The sequence below is a fragment of the Xiphophorus maculatus genome, chromosome 12, assembly GCF_002775205.1.
Source record: "Xiphophorus maculatus strain JP 163 A chromosome 12, X_maculatus-5.0-male, whole genome shotgun sequence".
Taxonomy (NCBI): Eukaryota; Metazoa; Chordata; class Actinopteri; order Cyprinodontiformes; family Poeciliidae; genus Xiphophorus; species Xiphophorus maculatus.
The window spans coordinates 12,471,218-12,491,811 of NC_036454.1; the positions used below are offsets into that span (position 1 = coordinate 12,471,218).

General features: G+C 37.3%; 2 protein-coding genes across 3 annotated transcripts; both read left to right on the forward strand.

Annotated features, from left to right (window-relative positions):
* Positions 1-318: 318 nt before the first annotated feature.
* On the forward strand, positions 319-14,420 carry me2 (malic enzyme 2). Its single transcript, XM_005794885.3, has 15 exons — positions 319-498; positions 2,943-3,100; positions 8,398-8,531; positions 8,621-8,770; positions 8,970-9,045; positions 9,286-9,447; positions 9,561-9,774; positions 9,969-10,066; positions 10,243-10,356; positions 10,440-10,551; positions 10,734-10,876; positions 11,067-11,169; positions 11,363-11,433; positions 11,935-12,033; positions 12,363-14,420. Exons 2-15 carry the CDS (start codon positions 2,987-2,989, stop codon positions 12,519-12,521), a joined length of 1,749 nt encoding a protein of 582 aa, XP_005794942.1. The 5' UTR covers positions 319-498; positions 2,943-2,986; the 3' UTR covers positions 12,522-14,420.
* Positions 14,421-14,711: 291 nt separating this feature from the next.
* On the forward strand, positions 14,712-20,368 carry elac1 (elaC ribonuclease Z 1). 2 transcript variants are annotated; one of them, XM_005795033.2, is made up of 5 exons: positions 14,712-14,962; positions 15,137-15,343; positions 15,431-15,489; positions 15,786-15,996; positions 16,711-20,368. In XM_005795033.2, the coding sequence occupies exons 1-5, from the start codon at positions 14,806-14,808 to the stop codon at positions 17,193-17,195; spliced, it is 1,119 nt and encodes a 372-aa protein (XP_005795090.1). In that variant the 5' UTR covers positions 14,712-14,805; the 3' UTR covers positions 17,196-20,368. The 2 variants fall into 2 exon arrangements, with proteins under 2 accessions (XP_005795090.1, XP_023199955.1); XM_023344187.1 differs by having other exon boundaries at positions 14,885-14,962; positions 15,103-15,343.
* Positions 20,369-20,594: the final 226 nt, after the last annotated feature.

The window sequence follows — 20,594 nt, forward strand, 5'->3', positions numbered from 1 at the left end:
TTCATTTTGACTGACTTGACAAAATAAATAATGTTATAAAGGATTAGAGAATTGCATGGTAATAAACATTTGCTATTTGTTTGTAAGTAATCACAAACTGCTATTGTGATGAACAAAGGACTAATGTTGTGGAGGTTGAACCATGTCAGTTTTTGTTTTTTTTAGTAGAAAAATCTACCAAAGTTTGAGAAATATTTTTGCAACCTTACCGTAAAAAGGAATGATGCTTTGCTTCTGTCACGCGCGCGACCGTCTCTACGGCAACCAAGAAGGGAATCCCAGCATGTGATTGGACGAGCTGCCAACCTCTCGCGTACAACAGTTCCTCCCCTGTTTCCAGTCATTCAGCTGGTTCCGTCTGTAGCGGTAGCTCTTGTCCGAGGACACTCCAGCCCACTCCAGGGTGTCAGACCTCGAAAGTTACACCGAAGAAACATGCTGAGTAAACATTAGGCTGTCCAGCAGAAGGAAAGCGCTATTTTCCACACCCGAAAGCAGGTAAACCAAGTCGCTGTTAAAGAACAGAGAGCTCCGTGCCACTAACGGAGAACTTCCCGTTTCCGAGACTAAATTAGCGTGCAAGGGGCTTGTTGATGATGGGTAGGAAGTGGTCAAGTATTAAAATTATGCTGTGGTTATGATAACTTGTGCTGGAATGAACAGCGGCAGTTTTAGATATTTCAAAAGTTCATTCTGTGTGCGTTTCCGTTGATGACATTTGGTGTGAAATCTGGGGTAATAAACACGTAAAGACAGGACTGTTAGACTAGCAAGTTGCTAGCTTGTAGCACCTGTTAGCTACCTGTTTTATTGACTGAGGTATTTTTTTTAAAGATTGCCATATATTTATTTATCTAGTTGTTTTTCCCATGTTCATGTTGACAGTACCGTTATATTTTCTCTTCGTCCTCCCACGTTTTCATTTATTACCAGCTACTGACTGCTGAGCCGAAACTTGTTTCTAAGTTTGACTAGTAACTCATTAAACAGCGGTGGCAACATAAAATTAGGTGTGAACAGAGCTTCCATTGTTCTGCATTGGTCATTGGCATATTTATATAATTGATTTATCCTATATAGCCACACTTCCGTCGATAGAACAATGAAAACATTCTTTAAATAAATTTCTTTTAAAAAAAAAGGATAATGAAGAGAAATATATCCTTTCATAAAATGTACACACATTAAGGCACGTGAAGAGGACTTTTAGCTTGTTCAGCTAAGCAAAGGTGCATCCACTAAAATACACCAATTGCTCTATTATTTATTATAACTTTTATTAGTACATAATTATTTGGGGTTCCCTCGTCTCCAAAAACCAATAAATTGGATGCATGAGGTTTGTCTTATGTGCACTTAATTTGTTTCTACTGTCAAACATCAATTTTGACAGTAGATCAAGATTTTATTTAAGCTGTACAGTATTGTCAAATTCCAACAAATATGCTGTCATATTTGACAGCATACTAAGTTTCAGCACAACTTAGTAATATACGGGAGTGACTAATTGATCATCATTTAAAGCACAACTGATGAAATCTAAATGCACATCTCCAAGGTGCTGTTTGTTGTTCTTCACGGTTTTGCAACCAAGCACTTCCAAACTGTATTGACTTTTTTCCAGTTCAAACATGAAGACAGATTTGAACAATGTTGCAGAAATACAAGTACGTACTATGTAACTAAGAATATTGCCAATTTGTCAGTTATTTGTTTCAAGTTTAAACTCATTTATTGCATAGGTTTGTAACACACTTTGATATATCTCAGGAATTTATTTCTGTTAATTGTGGATTATGGTTTACAAATTCAGTTTCTAGTAAAGTTACATAAGATATAAAGAGGATTCAACAAAAAAACGTAACCTACGTCTCAGATGTGAAAACACCCTAAAAACCCCAAACTTTTGAAGACCAAGATGGAAAGTAGTTGATCAAAAGAATTGGGAAAATGTACTTCTTTTATTAGATGTTCTTAGATCTACTCATCACCCTTTTGAACAAAACTAGACTTCTTTGATTGCTTCATTAGAATATTGCATGTTTATTCTTAAGCAGAAAAAATACAATTTTTTAATTAATTAAATTTATTTTTTAAACTAAATACTGTGTACTTTAAACATGTGCAACTCTTTAGCCACAAGTTCCTAAACACTGTTGCTCTAACTAGACTAATTGACACCTTACCCATGTGACTTGTATTTTTTAGTAACTATTGCTTTTTTAATGTAATAAATTTAGTCATTATTGTTTGCTATTAAAACAATAATGACTACTGTACTGTAGAAAATACAAGATACATTTTCCAGCGTTGCTTCTGGATCCAACAAAATACATTCTAGTAACATGCATGACCTTCCTTTGACTGTGATGATACTGTTACAGTAATAGTAATTTTTTTTTAATATAATCTGTTGAGATTGTTATTTTTAATCAACTAGAGTTTGATGTCCAGCATGTAGTGCACATTAGCCTAAAATATTAAAATTTGTTTCTGTGCTTTGGTTGATTCTTTTTCAAGATTTTTATTGTTGTCGTGTGTCTTCCGTTGTTTTCTTCTCAAAAAGGATTATGATAATCTTTGAAAGCTTTGTATTCATCAGGCTCTCACTAAACTGCTTAAAACCAGAATTCAGATTAAAGACACTGATCATTTGTAATCCCTGGTGGAGGGACTGTCTGCACACACTACAAGCATAAGCTGGCTTTGTTGGTTTGTAAATTGATGATCTGCATGTAATTAACAAACTAAACAAACCTCAGATTGCGATGGCTGCAGAACAATGATTATGATGGCATTTGTTTTCTCACAAGCCATGTATGCATTGTCAGCCAAAAAGATTTTGTTTACATCAGAACTGCTTTCATTTGCTGACGATTTTTATAATTGTTAAAGAAAACAATGGATCCGTCTGGTAAACTTTGTCTTTTTTTTAACCACAGAAAGTTTCCGTCAGTGCTCCTTCCGAGATCATTGACAGTCCACCATGTTGTCAAGGTTGAGGACATCCTGGTCCCTGAGGCCCCGTGTCTCCGTTTGCAGATGGGCATACACCAAAGTAAAGGGAAGACCCCTAATGCTTAATCCTCGCACCAACAAGGTAGACTATGTCTGACTTTGCCTTCAAGTGTCAAGATTTATCCATAAATGTCTAGGTTTGCTTTGAGAAACTGTGGTCTGATCTATGTGTTGTGAAAAATGCATTGCTCAGCAAGAAACCTGTTCTTTTGTTAAGCCACAGTCCACAAAAGAAGAACTTTAGAGCGAAACTGAACACTAGACAAAATAAATGTTGAGTATCTAGAAAATGTTTCTCCTTTTCATGGTTTTCATGCATCCATGTTCAGCTAGTGCACCTTTGTTCTAAATTATGAGGCTACAGACAAACTAGTGGAGTTTGAGTTTATATATTTATTCAGGACTATGCACAGGAATAATAATATCAGGACCTGAAGCAGTAACTCCATTCTTCTTGGATTAATTTATTTTTAGGATTTCTTCTGATCAGATCCCAATTATTGGAATTCCAGGAAGCTATGTGGTATATAGATAGGAAAGCTCACATCCACAAAGACAGCAATGGAAAAATGAAACAAAAAAGTCAGAGAAAGAATGGAGAAGCACAATTAAGCTCACAATGTATGATAATAGTAAAACCAGGCAGTAATGTTAAATTATTCTGGTCTTTGCATCAGTTATGTAGGAGAATATTTATTGACAGGAAGAAGAAATATATATTTTTTATTGCTTCTATAATAAACAAATAGGTGCAGCCCACACCTATTGTACTATTCAGATTAAAGACCACAGGGGCCGCTTTCCATTGGCTGATGCCCATTCTACGTAGTAGCGCGGCTACCACGTGTGTGGCCGTCTCACAAACACACGCTTCCCGTTAACTAAGTACAGCATAATTGCAGTACTGATACAACTTGTACACCTTGAAGCCTGTCTGCTACACAGTCTTACGTTAGATAAACAGATCAATATGCAATGTGTGTTGTATCTGACATACACTAAAGATTTTATTTTAGCAGAAAAGGCTTTGGACTAAACTGTTACTCGTGTTAGCCACTCTAGTGCCAAGTACAGTGTATCAGGCATAGGCACACTCAAACATTTGCCAACAAACTACAGGAATCACCCACTGATTTCAAAAGTAACCTACAAAACGATGAATGCGCAACTTACCCAGCCTTGCAAGAACAATAGGCATCAGTGATCTTGTCCACAACTATATTGATGTAGAGGGTGTGTGGATCTGCCGTTTTCCTCATCGAGCGAAAGCATTTTGCTGTGACGTGCACAATGTTGGAGGCATCGCGCGGCTCAAACACCTTGATCTCATCCAAAAAAGATGACATGAACGTCTTAGTTCCTCTGTCCATTGTAGTAGCGGATATATTGTAAAAATCCGGTAGAAATGATGCACTAATCGAGACAGAAATACACTGCAGAGAATCAGTCGAAGTGGAAGACGCCATGTTTACATAGAAACAACGCTCTGCGAGGCTTTGTTTGTGAGACTTGCGGCCACGTGGGATTTTCTAGGTCGGTTGTGGGCGGAGCTTGGTAAGGTCCACTGTGCAATAGATGGTATCAGTCCCTCACATTAGTTGTGTCTGTTTTGGGTTTTAGTTTTTGTAAAAAAATAAAATAAAAACATGTTGCTAAAGCATTACAGACATTACAGATAATGTTGAAATGTATTGGTGTGTAACAATTTGAAAATGGTTCCTTTTAGATAAACATTGAGGCTAAAATACAATAAGAATCTTAGTGCTGTAGTTGCAGGCCTAAAAGAGGTGAAACAGCTGAGATATATAAAGCTTGCTATGAGACTGCAGCTGTGAAAACTCAAGGCTATTGGCATTTTTATAGTCTTATAAATCAAACCTGTGTAATTTACTGAGAACACCAGAGGCCATTACTGAGGGAGAAAGCAGGTGCACCGAGTCTGGTTTCCAAGGCAGGATTCAGTCCTTCCTGTACTGTTTCTGTGTGTTCGTGCTCAGTTTCAACCCACTGCCTTCGTAGGTTTAATTTTATATGATTCATTACTCAATTGTGAGTAATGAATTAAGAAATTTGCAATGCCATATTTTTTCACAGTTTGCTATATTATGACCAAGCTATGAAAAAAGATCTAAAGTATTACAGTAATGATGTTAATCTAAAACAGTGTATTAGTGGTGTGATTTCCTAAGGCATGGCACCTAAGTATAGTTCTTTACTAAATAATGTATTCCCAATAATAACTAAAATTACTCCTGGAAAAATCAAAATTCAATGTTTTTATCGATCATTGCACAGACTGGAATGCTTATTTTTTATAGATTTATTAGACATAGAGTGGGATATTTCAAGCCTGTATTTCTTTTGTAATTTTGATGATTAGAAGGCATGTCATGTACATGTGCCAGAAGGAGGGCAAGCCACAAAACATATTGCTAAAGGGTCTGGTTGTTTAGAGTACTGTGACCAAGAACAGAGTGTTCAGTGGAAGGAAAATGTGTGGTAGGAAAAGATTCACTAGCTATAGGGAAAACCGCGACCTAGGGAGGATTTTTGGGCAACGTTCATTTGAGAATTTGAGAAAGCTTCAAACAGAGTGGACTGAGGCTTGAATCGACATATCAAGAGCCACTAAACAGACAAATCCCACACAGGGACCACAAGGGTCTTACTGAGGAGAAAAAGAATTTCCATTTTATTTAGAAATTCAGATCCCAGAGTCAGGAGAACAGGTGATGGGGCACAAAAGAGTACATTTTTTTTACTCTTTATATATATATATATATATATATATATATATATATATATATATACTAATTCCTCCTTGCTGTCCGTATATCCTCATCTTCATCCTGAAGTCAAGTGTGACATAGTTTGATGAATTTGGACAGCAGGGATTTCCTGACGATTCCCAGTGATGTAAGGTTCCAGCTGACGAGTGCAACATGAAGCTTTAGCTGCTTCCTGTAACATGTTTGGAGTCGGTGCTAAGTACAGCCTAGTGGTAATATGTTCTGTTAAATATAGACATGACAACATACATGAATGTGTGAAAGCAGGGAGCTGCCTGGTCCCAGATGTAGTGGAATTGCTGTGCTGCTTAAAATAGAAAATTGTAAGCCATATTGTTAGCCATACTGTAATCTAGAATTTCAGTATATTTTATTTTAATGAATATAAAACTTTCACAATTAATTGCAGTTTCTCAGCTGCTTGTTGTTCTTCCAATGTTCCCTTCTTATTCCAGCGAAAAATTTCAAATGAATCAATTAATTAATCAATGTCCATATTTATGAAAAGCTGACATTTGAATTTCATCTATGATTGCTTGTTTTATTTCAAACACACTTTTCCTGTTACACTAGAAAGTAGTGTGTTTGACATGTTGCCTTAAAAAATCCACAGGTGTGCCTCCAGTTGACAAATAATGTAATGTAATTTGGATTTTCCAAATTGTTTTAAGATATATTTATTTTAGTATATGTAAAAAATGTATGGTGAAGACAATAATACAAAATTTCCTTTCTTTATTTTGGCACGTTAGGTACAAAAGAGAAGTAACTGATCATTCCTATTGACCTTAAACAGATCAAGTTTTGTCTTGTATATGTTAGACAGTCAAACGTTGCAGTCTTTTAGAGTCAACATCAAAACTGTGTTGTCAACAGTAAGGGGAATATGCTGTAAACTTTGTTTTTGTGGGGGAAGCAACATGTCGTCAAGGAGTATTATATAATGTAATTGATGCTGATTATGTTTATGGAATTGGACACATCATGCAAGTAAAAAGAAAATATTAATATTTTTGTTTATACGGTTTAGCTTAAACACCTCAGAAGAACTGATGCTTTCTAAGCATCTACAATTATGTGAACAGAAATACTATCAGATGTTTACAACGCTGTTATCTTATGCTGAGAGCAGCTCATGTTGGAGCTAAGTGAAGAAAATGCTCACTCAGCATGACTTGGCATCTTTTTGTGAAGCAGCCCCTTTTCCATATGACTGTTACAGCACAATCAGCCCCCTATGCAGCCCCTCACTCAGTGCCTTTTTTTGTTTTCCACCCATTCCTGTAACTACACATGCACACATGTTCACATATGCTACAGGAACACTAACAACAAGAGCCCCATCTTTTATAGGGGGTGTTTCTAAAAACCGTGTCCCTCATTGGCTCCTTTAAAGTGACTCCATGTTTTATTTTCCTGTGGGCAAATTGCTTTCTTCAGTCTTCTCTCTTGTCTCCCATTCTGCTGTCAGGAGTCCATAGGTCAACCCTATAAACCCACATAGGGTGCCCTCTAGTGATAGAATGTCAGCACAAGATACTGTGCTGACATTTTTTGATGCCACTTGGCATCCAAAAAAAAACATTCAGAAAAATTTTAATAATCATTTCAACAAGATCAACATTTTAAATTTTACAGCAAACATAGAAGCCAAATGGTATACAGTTTTCATCTGGAAAGATAAAATGTCTAAAATACTAAATTGACTAACCTGCCATAGAAGCATATCTAAAATCACTTTCAATAATGAGTTCCAATAAACGCATTATTGGAACACAACAATGTTACTGCAAGAAAGTGCAAATAATTGAAGCCTAGTTGTGTTGTATTTAACAACCCAGGACGAATTAAGGTTGGAAGGAAGGTTAGGATTAGGTTCGAAATTAGGGTTGGAACGAGGGTTGAAAGGATGGTTGGGATTTAGATTGGAAGGAGTGATCAGATTAGGGTTGGAATTAAGGTTCAAAGGAAAGTTGGGGTTAAGGTTGAAAGGATGGTTGGGACTAGGGTTGGACGAAACGTTGGAGCTAGGGGTGGAAGGAGGGATGAAAGGGTTAGGTTTGGAACCCTCCGAGCTAACGGGTCAGTGATTTTTTTTTTTCCTGAAAACTGAGCATAATGCAAGCATTATTTGAAACATTTGAAGATGGATTTATTGAAATATGTAAAAGATATAAAAAAGCTGAAATAAGTAGAAGCAGTTGAAGCATATGACTACATTTTAAAGTTTCTATGTGAAAGTTTGTGGAAGTAGTTAGCTGTGACAGAGCGCAAAGTTTTTAGCAGTATTTTTTTTTTTTTAGAAATTATAGGATGTTACCTTCATTTCAGTGGGGCCCAAGATGATCACACCAAGCTGAATTTTTCATAAACCCTATGATACGGTTTAATCAAAAGACGTAACCGGTAATGTCCTGAATATGGTAAAAGCTGGATGGTTAACATTGCACAGTGTATGGGGGGAAAAAGTGGACAAATTCAAATATTAGTTTCCAGCAAAACTAAGTTTACTTTTTTTTTTTTCCAGAGATTCTTCAATACTTATTCATTCTGATCATACTCTTCTTGCATTTTGTATGTTACTCCACAGGGTATGGCCTTCACCCTGCAGGAGCGACAGATTCTGGGGATTCATGGTATGTTGCCTCCCAAAGTGGAGTCTCAGGACATTCAGGCTATGCGCTTTCAGAAGAATCTCAAGAAGATGACAGATCCCCTGGAAAAGTAATAACATATTTTCCTTAAAACTTGTCAGGGTGGGAGTATTTGGATTAGTTTTTCTTTTTTTCTTATTTGTTTCCCTTAATGCACAGGTACATCTACCTGATGGGGATCCAAGAAAGGAATGAGAGGCTTTTCTATAGGGTGTTGATGGAAGACATTGAGGAACTAATGCCCATTGTTTATACTCCTACTGTGGGATTGGCTTGCACACAGTATGGACACATATTTAGGAAACCAAAGTAAGTAGGAATAACTAATAAATCTTTGCACATTTAATGTACTGATAAATTGTAGAAATATTAGTTACTTTGTTCTCTCTGATTTCATTGAGGCAGGAAGAGAAACATGTTTTAATTTAGAAAATAGATTTATTGTACTGTTTTAGTTGTGAATTAGTCCTAAAAAGGCTTAAAACCAATGTGTGTTTTCTTTCCTCAGGGGTTTGTTTATTTCAATTCTGGATAGAGGACATGTCCGCTCCATCCTAGATAACTGGCCAGAAACAAGTGTAGCAGTGAGTACCTGACCACACAAATTCATTTCAGATAGTACTAATAGAACACCTTAAAAATCACTAATAATGCATTATTCTTTGCTCCATCCACAAACAAGTGTTTTCACAAAGTTTTGGAGGATATTTAAGATCGATACCTGTAACGCTGCTGTTTATATTTGATTCAGGAGCGTTTAGATGAATGGCAAAATGATTTAATGTCAATTTTTCTCTCTGCCTTCTCTTGCTGTCTTTCTAAAGGCCGTAGTAGTAACTGATGGAGAACGTATTTTAGGCTTGGGAGACCTGGGTTGTTATGGAATGGGCATACCTGTTGGGAAACTCTGTCTTTACACCGCCTGTGCTGGCATTAGACCTGAGAAATGTCTTCCTGTGGTGATAGATGTTGGCACAGACAATGAGGTAGGAAGGCAGACTGTGCATACAGTACTGTGTTTGCTCCATTTATGATCATTATTTCAGTTACAGCAGATTTGTAACAGTATTCCTTCTTTTTATCTTTGCGCTTCTGTCAGACTCTTCTCAAAGACCCCTTCTACATGGGCCTGTATCAGCGACGGGATCGGTCTCAAGCATATGATGACCTAATTGATGAGTTCATGGAAGCAGTTGTGGAAAAATATGGACAGGACACACTGATTCAGTTTGAGGACTTTGGGAATCACAACGCATTCCGCTTCCTTCGGAAGTACAGGGAAAAATACTGCACCTTTAACGATGATATTCAAGGTACACCAATCCTAGCACTAGCATATTGGTGTTTTGGCTAACTCATCTGAATCAGTTAGTAAAAAATCAACTTATGGTAATATTTTAGTCTTGTACACTGGTAACAACTTAAGAAAAAAAAATAATAAACAGACGAAAGTATTATTATTGTATTGGTTGTTTTCTGTAAGCTCTGTACGTTTGTGTGTTTCCAGGGACTGCATCTGTAGCACTGGCTGGTCTGTTAGCAGCTCAGAGGGCCATTGGCAAACCCCTCACCGAACACCGTGTTCTCTTCCTGGGAGCCGGAGAGGTAAGTCGACATTTCCCAAGTTTTTAAAACTCAGCTTCTCTATGAGAGTCACTCTGCCCCACACTGACAATAGCTGGTTTTACGGAAAAGAAACACAGTAAGACATGGATTTGCTCAGTTAATGTGATTAAAAAGGAACAGTTTCAATATACAATGTCTGAATACTTTCCCTCCAGGCTGCTCTTGGTATTGCCAGTCTGATTGTGATGGCCATGATGGAGTTGGGACTTACCCAAGCAGAGGCCAGAGAAAAGATCTGGATGTATGACGCTCATGGTTTACTCGTGAAGGTTAGTGAGCAGAACAAAAGCCTTCTGTGTGCACACAGCGTCTTTTTGACCAGCATGGCTGCTTCCTCCTTGTGAACCTTCAGGACAGAGCACACAAAACAGATGCCAACCAGGAGGTCTTTCTTCACGACAGTCCGGGGACAGTACAGACCTTCCTAGATGCTGTTAACACTATCAAACCCACTGCTATCATTGGTGATTACAGTCTATCTTTTTACTTCTTGGATGTAAAACACATGGCCTTTATTTGAGGTTTCAGTCACAAGTTTGTTTTTTCTGTCTTGTTTTTACAAAAAAAAAACAAAAAAAAACTTTTTTTTTATTTTCAACTCAGCATAAGGAATAAGGTCTGGTGTTTTTTTTTGTTTTTTTTCCAGGTGTGGCAGGAGCCGGGCCTCTCTTTACCCATGATGTCATCAAAGCCATGGGATCCTTAAATGAGCGGCCAATTATATTTGCCTTGAGTAATCCAACGAATAAAGCAGAGTGCACAGCAGAGGAAGCCTACACGATAACTAATGTAGGCATTTTTTTTGATTTTTAAATTTTTTTTGCCCTCTATTTATTAATTAACTTGCTTACTTTTTGAACTGTTGTAGTTAAGTTTAAACTACAACAGTTCACATGGTTTACATGAGTAAACCATGTGCATCATACATCCAGTCTGCTGGCTACCCCAATGCTTAGTCCTCTGTGTTTGTGTCTCACAGGGTAGATGTTTGTTTGCTAGTGGCAGCCCGTTTGATGCAGTCACACTGAGCGATGGTCGTGTGTTTATACCAGGACAAGGGAACAATGCTTACATCTTCCCAGGTTATAATAAAAATGATTATGGATATTTATTATGTACTTACTTGAGCCTAAGAGAATATAAATTATCTGCACATTTCATGAACTTGTGAGATAAAAAAAGATAACTTATACTTTGTTTTCACTTAATCAAGATGACTGATGACCCTACAGTGTGTACTAAAGCTCATCCTACTCATCCTATTTTTTGCTTCAGGTGTTGCTATGGCTGTGGTCCTGAGTGGAGTGAGGCATATCTGTGATACTGTATTCTTGGAGGCTGCCAAGGTAAAAAAAAAAAAAAGAAAAGTTCTCAAATCATTTTTCAGACCTGCTGAACCTCTCCTTAACTTCACACTCTCTCCAGCTTTCCTTTTGTTGCTGACTGTCTTGTGTGTATGCTTCTCTCAACCTTGTTTAACCCTTTGATGTGTCCTTTTCCTTCTCTCTAGACTCTGGCATAACAGCTATCAGATGAAGAGCTTTTAAAAGGCTGATCCATCTGTGCGCTTCCTTCTTTTGCTGGGATACATTTCGATTAACCCTCATCACTGCAAATGATTAACAATGCTTTCATGTTGAAATAGGTGTCTGTATTGCAATGGTAGAACTTGTTCTGCACAGTTTTAGTTTAATGTCTATTTTATTACTCGATCACTTTAAATTAATGCCTGCAATAAGACATGATTGGCAAGCAGAATAAATTACTGACAAATGATTATAGTACTGTATATATTTTTTGATAGGTTGAAGAAATATAACGTTAAAGTATTTTCATATCCGTTGCAGACGCTTGCTGAGCAGCTATCAGATAAAGAGCTTGCAGAGGGAAGGCTCTATCCTCCTCTTTCCAACATCAGAGAAGTTTCTCTTCAGATTGCTGTCAAGGTAAATCCTGGAACAATACTCGTTTGTCACTTGCTAAATCATTATTAGTTGATGTTTCGACTGCTGGTAATTCCGTTTATAAAGTCATTTAATTTAGTCAAATATTTCAGATGTAATAGAGGCTTATTTTGTCCTGATAGAATCTGAATTCTATCAGTTTCTAATAATTCCTGATCATTTGTCTTGTCTGAAGAAACTAGATATAACTTTGTAAATAAAAAATTATGCTTTGAATGTCAAACTGAACATAACTAAATGTGGTGATATCAAAGTTTTAAAAACGTCTCCAGCACTGCATGTCTCCCTGATGTGTTTCTTCTTCATTGCAGGTGATGGAGTTCGTCTATGCCAAAGGCATGGCGTTCCGTTACCCTGAACCTCTAGACAAGAACGGCTTTGTGCGTGCCACTGCGTGGAACACAGACTACGACTCCTTACTGCCAGATACTTATGATTGGCCAGGTGTTAGCTTCAGTCCTATCAAATAGAAGTCTACATCTACACATCCTCAAAGTGGCCAGTGTCATGGTGGACCCCCTTCCCCTTCTTTCATTTTTCACCCCAATTTTTTTTTTCACTGAAACAGTTGCTGATGCAAACATTAGTTTGTGTCAAAGCTGTTGCACTGGATCTGTGAGAACTGGAGACTAGAGACAGACTGTAGAAGGAGCCACGGCTTCTCTTCACAAGTTAATACTGTTTTAATGTCAACTAGAGGGCCACCTGGTGGTGGAAAGGTGCAGTGTGTGATACCTAGTGAAATTTAAATACCCTTTACATTTTTTCTTCGTTTGAAAGTAGAAAAAATGTGATAGTGTTATTTTTGTTTATTTACATTTTATGTCCCGCAAAACTTTGATCAAACACTTTAAACACCTCGATAGCAATTTTGTAAGAGAAAACAAGAAATACTGCAACTATTTTAGTTTAAAATGTGAATCTTTAACAAAACGGTTAGACATATAGTTATTGTTTTCAATACATCCTTTTTTTTAAACATAAGAATACATTGGCTACTGAGTAATTGCCCTAATTCTATGAAAACAGATTTCACCAGGTATCTGACAGAATAAATGTAACCCAATTGTTGTCTGCACTCCAAATGAACAACTATTTATTAAGCACAAATTTCGTTCAAACTTTTTAACTGCATGCAGATATTTCAACCAATGTTGTGTTAACACTCCTTTAGTAATTTTATATTAAATTATCCATCATCTTAAAACATTTCCTTGAAGAAAATATATTACCCGTATTAGTATAACATTATAGAATATACATTATTTTCTTAAGGTAATGTGCACTTTTTGACTCCATATTTATGATCATTTCTTTTTAAACTTTAATATCTCTCTTTTTTGTTCACATACAATCGAGCAAGTTGAGAATCTAGGCTTTTTTTTAACCCCAGAGATGGCCACAGAGATTAAAATTGCAGCTCACAGCAATTTATTTTTCAGCTAAATACAGCAGAAAAATATATATAGTATTGCTAAAAGTCAAAATGATAAAGATGATTTACCACTTATGAAATACATAAACAAATATCCAGATTTTCACAGATGGAATAACTGTACAAATACACACAAGTACAAATATAATAAACCTTGTTTATTATAAAACAAAGTGTCAGTTGTGTTGTTAAATTACCTAAAACAATATTACCTATTGTTTTACAATAGGTAAACAATATTACCTATTGTTTTAGGTAATATTATTGTCATGCATTTTACCAAAATTGCTTACAACATACTGTTGACAGCTGAGAAATGGTCTGATGGAACAAAAAGCGACTTTGGTTTTAGTATCGAATGGTTTTCAATATTCAGTGTGCAGCTTTTTCTCTGTGCAGCTTTATGATGTGATGTGTTGCTAAAGGGAAAGTGTTATTTATATTTGTAAATATATACATGCACAAATTAAATTAATCTGAACTCAGACCCTCCGTCGTTTCCTGGCAGTATTTGTCCAATGTTGTGTTGCTGATTTTTTTTTTTTTTTAGTATTTGTGCTACTTTATTTTATTTAATATGTTGGTAATTTTACTGAACTCTTATACCAAACTGCACTGCATTCTGGGAAATGTAGGTAGAGGAAAGGCTTTATCCACTCAGTCTCCTACCCAGCTAAGCAAGGTGGGTGGCAACTAACTCGGAGGTAGCAGCGAGTAACTTGCGCAGCAGCAGTTTTGTGTTTCGCCACCGTGCCTCAACTTCTTAGAACAACGTAGAGTGATAAAATGAAGGCAACAGCTTAAAAGGAAATTGAGAGTACAGGTCCCATCACCAGTTTGGCAGTATTTCAGATATTTAAAACAAAAAAACTAATCAATTGTCAATTGATATGAATACGCTGACATAGTCATATCGCCCAACCTAGTTGATGTACTGCTACATAATAAATTCTATTGTATATTGACTCGCTTGTCTTGTAGTTTCCTTTTTGGTCTTTGATCATCTTTTATCCTTATAGAGATATGTTACTACTACTCTGTTGCTTAAATGGGGACTTCTAGTATTAAAAGTATTTTAATCACTATGCTTTTATTTCATAAACATTACTGGGAAAAAATGTCGGGTTGTCGTCAAAATTAAAGCGTTACACACGCCAAGAAAATTTAAACCCTGTGTTTCTGGCGCGTCGTCTTCCAGCGCCGCCCCGCCTCACATTTTGCGTCATCACTGTGTGACCTGTTCTGACAGGCAATGTGCCTCAAGTCACTGTTTGTGGAAGTTTCGATACTTTTGACTGATCTCCTGTAACGCCGGGAGAATGACCATGGATATGACTTTCCTCGGAACCGGGTCGGCTTATCCGTCTCCTCAACGCGGCGCCACGGCCGTGGTGCTGCGGACGGACGGGGAGTCCTGGCTGTTTGACTGCGGAGAGGGAACCCAGACCCAACTGATGAAGAGCCAGCTCAGAGCCGGTGAGGAACCAGCCGAACCCCTCTAAGTATTTTGAAGTAAAAAAAAAAAAAAAAAGAAGGTCTTTAAGTATTTTTGCTGAAAGTTTTGAGATGGTAATAAACCAGATTTCTTTCAATCTGTACTTCTTCGCTGTTGGTAGAGCGTTGTCATGTCACGTCATGGTGTCCACACAGGGCGCATCACTAAGGTTTTCATCTCCCACCTGCATGGCGATCACCTGTTCGGTTTGCCTGGTCTCCTCTGCACCGTGAGCCTCAACACCAACCCCGACATGGAGCAGAGCCTGAAATGTGTGGACATCTACGGGCCCCGGGGCCTCAGGAAGTTTCTCAGAGTGACTCTTGGGCTCACAGGGTCACAGTTGCTCTTCTCATATGCAGGCAGGTGCAACGCAAACCTTCTGTTGCTAAAACTCAGGACCGAATTGAAAACATGAACGCATACCTTGCCTCTTGTTGCTGCTGTAGTGCATGAGCTGGAGTCCACGCCAGACCAGAGTCCAGAAGATGGACAGCTGAGTCTGGAGGTATGTTTTTCTGTTTGAAGGAGTTAATAATGAAAAAAATGATAAGCCAAACAAAAAAAACCAACCTTTTTATTTATTGTTCTATGTTGTTCATGAGAAATGTAGGTACAAGCTGTAGAGATGAACTTCCTCCAGCATCTAAATGCATAAAGATTATTTCAGCTTCCCTATATTTGTTTACATTTCTTTAAAAATGGATGCTTTGAATCATTATATCAATATCTAATGCTTATTATTTTTGTTTGAGTGCTGCTCGTAGGTGTCCGATTTGCTCTAACATTTGTCTAACATTACAGATGACTGTGAACTCCAGTCCTCCCCATCCACAGGAGCAGCCTGGCAGGACGATTCCTCTGGACGTTTCCGACGACTGTTACCTCCTTTTCCAAGACAACAAGTTTGTTGTCAAGGCCTTCAGGCTGTTTCACCGCATCCCTTCCTTTGGCTTCTGCATCCAGGAACATGGTCGTCCCGGAAAACTGAAAAAAGAACTACTGAAGGAGCTCGGTAACAAATACCACCTGATTTAGTATGAACCTGAGAAAGGATTGGACTGTATTTTGAATTTCCCATAGAAAAAAACACTTTTTACCACAAACAAAAAATAAATTACAATTTTTTTTAATAGATCATTTACTCCTTGTACTGTTGGTGAACATCACAATTTCTTGAGCTTTTAAGACATGAGGGACCTCTTTGGACGGTCATTTCTGTATTTTTCAACTTTCTTTGTTATGTTGAAAGAAAATTTCCATGAGGAAATTTTACACACTTACCCCAAAAAGTGTGAGTGTGCCTAAAATATTTTAGGAAAACAAAATGGAAAAGAATTAAGTGTATAACTTTTTAATTTTAATTTTAGCCAGCTTATATTTTGTTCAAATTTTCGAACTGAATTTGAAATCATTGGTCCAATTTCGGTCTAGTAGTCAAAGTGTGAAAATTTAAACCGGAACTTTGTGAATATATTTGTATTTAAAAGGCTGAAATCCCAAGAAAAAAATACTTGATGTGAAGTTCACCAATAAGTGTTTTCTGTTCCCCCCCCCCCCCCCCCCCCCCACCCAGCCAAGTCTACATTCAACATGTTGGCTATTCAAATAAAAAAATAAATAAAACTTATAAATTTATTTATTTTTTTAAGATTATGAGCTAGACAGTTAAAGACTTAAAATTATTATATATATATTTTTAATGATTGATGTATTTTCTCAACTTTAGGTCTTAAACCAGGCCCTCTGTATGGCCGTCTCAAAGCTGGCGAGTCTCTGGTTCTTGACAGTGGACGTTTACTGCATCCCAGTGAGGTTCTGGAAGCAGATATTCCCGGGAGGAAAGTCTGTGTGTTCGGAGACTGTAGCTCGGTGATCGGTGAAGGAGCTTTCCGTCTGTGCGACAGGGCGGACGTTCTGGTCCACGAGGCCACCCTTGGGAACGAGCACCGGGAGAAAGCTGTGGACCACGGACACAGCACGCCTGAGATGGCAGCGGCCGTGGCTCGGACTTGCTCCGCACGGAGGCTGGTCCTTTATCATTTCAGTCAGCGCTACAAACCCAGTTCCCTACAGAAGGAGGGAGACGAGGACAAGGTCTCGGAGCTCAAGAAGCAAGCTGACCAGGCTTTACAGGACACTGGGGTAGAGGTGATTCTGGCAGAGGACTTTATGACTATCCCCATTCCCCTCATAAGACAACCGTCCAGTTAAGGTTTGATGCAAGTGGATATGATTAATTTGACGTGTGTAATTTAGTTCTCAAGATCACTGACTTTCATTTCCTTGTTCACTATAAAATAAAAAATTTCACCCAGATATACCAATACACACTAAAGCTTTTCTTATAATGCTTTTTTTTCTCAACTTTCTTTAAAGTCAAGTAAAGCTAATTATTCACGTCCTCCAGCAGGTTCTGTTTGATAACAAATGAAGGTTAACTGTCTGTATTGCAGTAAATGCTTGCTAATAACTCAAGTATATAATGACAATTGTTTAATGCAGCATGCAAGTTGAGGACATTAGGAAACTTCCACTAGGTTAACCTGATTAAAAACCAGCTCCTTGTTCTACAGTAAGTCTGGACCCCCAGCTATTGACAAACGACCGCTTGGAGGATTGGGCTTTTAATAAACCTGAAGTGTAGGAGTGTTTTATTAGATGTTCAATATTTATCTTTAAGATAACGGTTCTCACTTTCTTCTACTTGCTGGACAAATCTCCCTGTAAAACTTTCACCTCAGGTATTTACATTTGAGGAACAGAGAGCTTTCTATCACTGTTTTCATCTTTAGTAAAAGTTATTGATGCTTAATCATGCTTTGGTAACTTATCTGCATTTATTTATTTTTTCATGCCTTTTTCAAAATTCCCAGTTTCTGTCAGATGAATCGTACAAACCTGAAAAATTGTTTTAAAAAGTATTCATCTACAATAGGGTTAAGTTGTGACCATTAGTTTGACACCCATTTTTCAGGGATGTTAACTTTTCTTCTACAGCTGTGTTGTTTTTTCCTTTCACATTTCATCACCTACACCTGCCTTGAATATGCTGGCCTTACTGTAATATTACTAAAGACAAAAAAAGTATGCAATCATCTCTGAAGTTTTTCCAGAGCTTTATTTCTGGATCTGTACACAAGGTATTAAAGTACAACAGAAAATACAAAATAATGTTTTAACAAAAGAAAAAAAAAAACAGCAATGTTTATGTACAATTCTTATAAACAATAAAGATAGCTTCTTGAACATTTCTCATAGTGAAGTTTTTGATTGTCTATATTTCTGGATATACATTTTTAGGTTTTGTAGGGGTTTTTTTTTTTATTCACAAAGGTGTTTTTCGGTTTTAAAGGATGTGAATTTTCAGTTTCAAAACACGACTGCTATATTCTGTTTTAACTTTTAAACTTCTAAACACAATACAAAATATAAAATAAATTTGTTTAGTGCTTTCCTGCACACACAAATCTCAAGCCAGAGAGATCAATAAAATATCACATTTTCGAGTTCACAGGGAGGTGAGAACCTACTCAAACTACTTAATGGCCTTTACATTCTGACAGTTTTTAGTCTTTGTACAAACCACAGGTGAAATAAATAGCACTGCACTGCTAAAGCTAGAAGAGCTTGGAGGACCTACTGCATTATGCACATTGCATTAAAAGAGAAACGAGCTCTTCGCATACTTAGAATCAGCAGCCATCCCTTAACCATCAAGACAAAATATCGACGAGTAAAAAGATTTAGGAAAGAAAGATGAGTGTCTTTTACACATGGCTGCAAAAACCGCAACATTGAGCAATACCAGCACGTCTTCAGGTAAAGCCGTTTTCTGTGGCACACTAGAGAGGCAGGCGCAGCTGGCATGCGTGGTTTCAGCTGCCGCCTGGAGTTTTTGGGTATCGTGACTATCCAAACAGAGAAATGAGATTTGAACAAGTCAAATGTTTAAAAGCAGGAAAAACAAAAAAAATAACCCATGACTGTACATATCTACAAATTATTGCCTTTCTGACAGAGAACCAAATTTGAAACCTTTGTATCAACACAAACTCACAAGTGTAAGAGGTCAGTTAATAGGCGTTTTAAAGGCTATTTGCTAATTATTTACATGAAATGCAGATGTAAAGAACCTCTCTCTGATGCTGGGCTTCCGAACTGAATTTACATGATGGAACTTAGTGATGATTAGTGGGCGTGAATTTGATCTTTACACAAACATTATGGGAGAAATGCAAGACAAGACATGATGTTCCCCTGAAACAAACTAAACACTCATAGCACAATGCATAGATAAATTAAGTAAACACTACTACTGCATCCAATTCACTGATGCCGATCCGCTGAACCTTTTTTTTTTTGTTGTTTTTTTTGTTTTAGTTTTACAATTACGGAATTCAGTCAAGTAAAAACCGCTCCTTTTCTGCTACGTTACTCCCATGAAATTGTCAATCGGGTTTTAAAAGGCATCTCTCGTCAGTACAGGCTAAGCAGAGGTTACAACTCAGAGGCTTTAAATAAACATAACACCACCAGCAGGTTTGCCAAAGCTTGCTAGTAATGAAAAAAAAAATGGAGCTACTTGATTGAGGAACAAATTCTACCATATTTAACAATAACAAGGTCATATACAGGTAAACCTGCCAAAGAGCAGCATGAACAAACATAAAAGTATTAAATTAAGTCTTACAAAGTCAAAGTATACTCAATAAATACAGAACTTTACTGTGTCAGTGTTTACATGGCTATTAACCCAACCAAAATCTTTGCATTGCTATATTGCTGTTACAGTTTGCTCCAAAGAAGATTTCACAACAGGGAGAAAAGGAAAACAATGCGACTCTGATTACGTGAGGCTGCAAACCGTTTTCTTCACCAGCTGTTTAGAAGCACGATGATAAAACAAACCAGGGCCAGAAATTTAAGTTTGACATGAGGAGAAAAAAAACAATTAGGATGCTGCAAAGGTTCAAACATGTCAAGTTAAGTCAATCTGAACTTAAAGATGAGATGCACCAAGAGACGGCCTCAAATCAAGACGTGTTTTGTGCATCGCACTCCATATCGCACAGTTTGCTGAAACTGAGCGAAAAAGACTGGAAGCTAATTATTTTAGTATCAACAAAGTGTTTGAAAAGTGTTTAAACTTGTATAATTTTCAAACACTATGTATGATCTACGTATAAATTAGGCTGCAAAAGAGCAAGAGAGAGCAAGACTTGAATCGGCTAAAGTACTGTTTTTCTTTTTCCTTTAAGTGCTGTGAGTAATAGAACATGCCAGATTTGCCTTTTTGAAAACTTAATTAATCTGCATTCTTTATCAAATACAAACAAGGGCTAAATTTTGCCTCTTCAAGAGAAGTCAAAATTTAAAAAAAAAAACTATATTATATGTGGTGGCGCAGGGGGTTAGCACGCCCCACGTTTGGAGGCCTTAGTCCAGGGGTCTCAAACTCCAGTCCTTGAGGGCCGAAGTCCTGCAGTTTTTAGATGTGCCACAGGTACAAAACACTGGAATGAAATGACTTAATTGATCTTGTGTAGATCAATTCTCCAGAGCCTTAATGACCTAATTATTCTGTTCAGGTGTGGTGCAGCAGAGGCACAT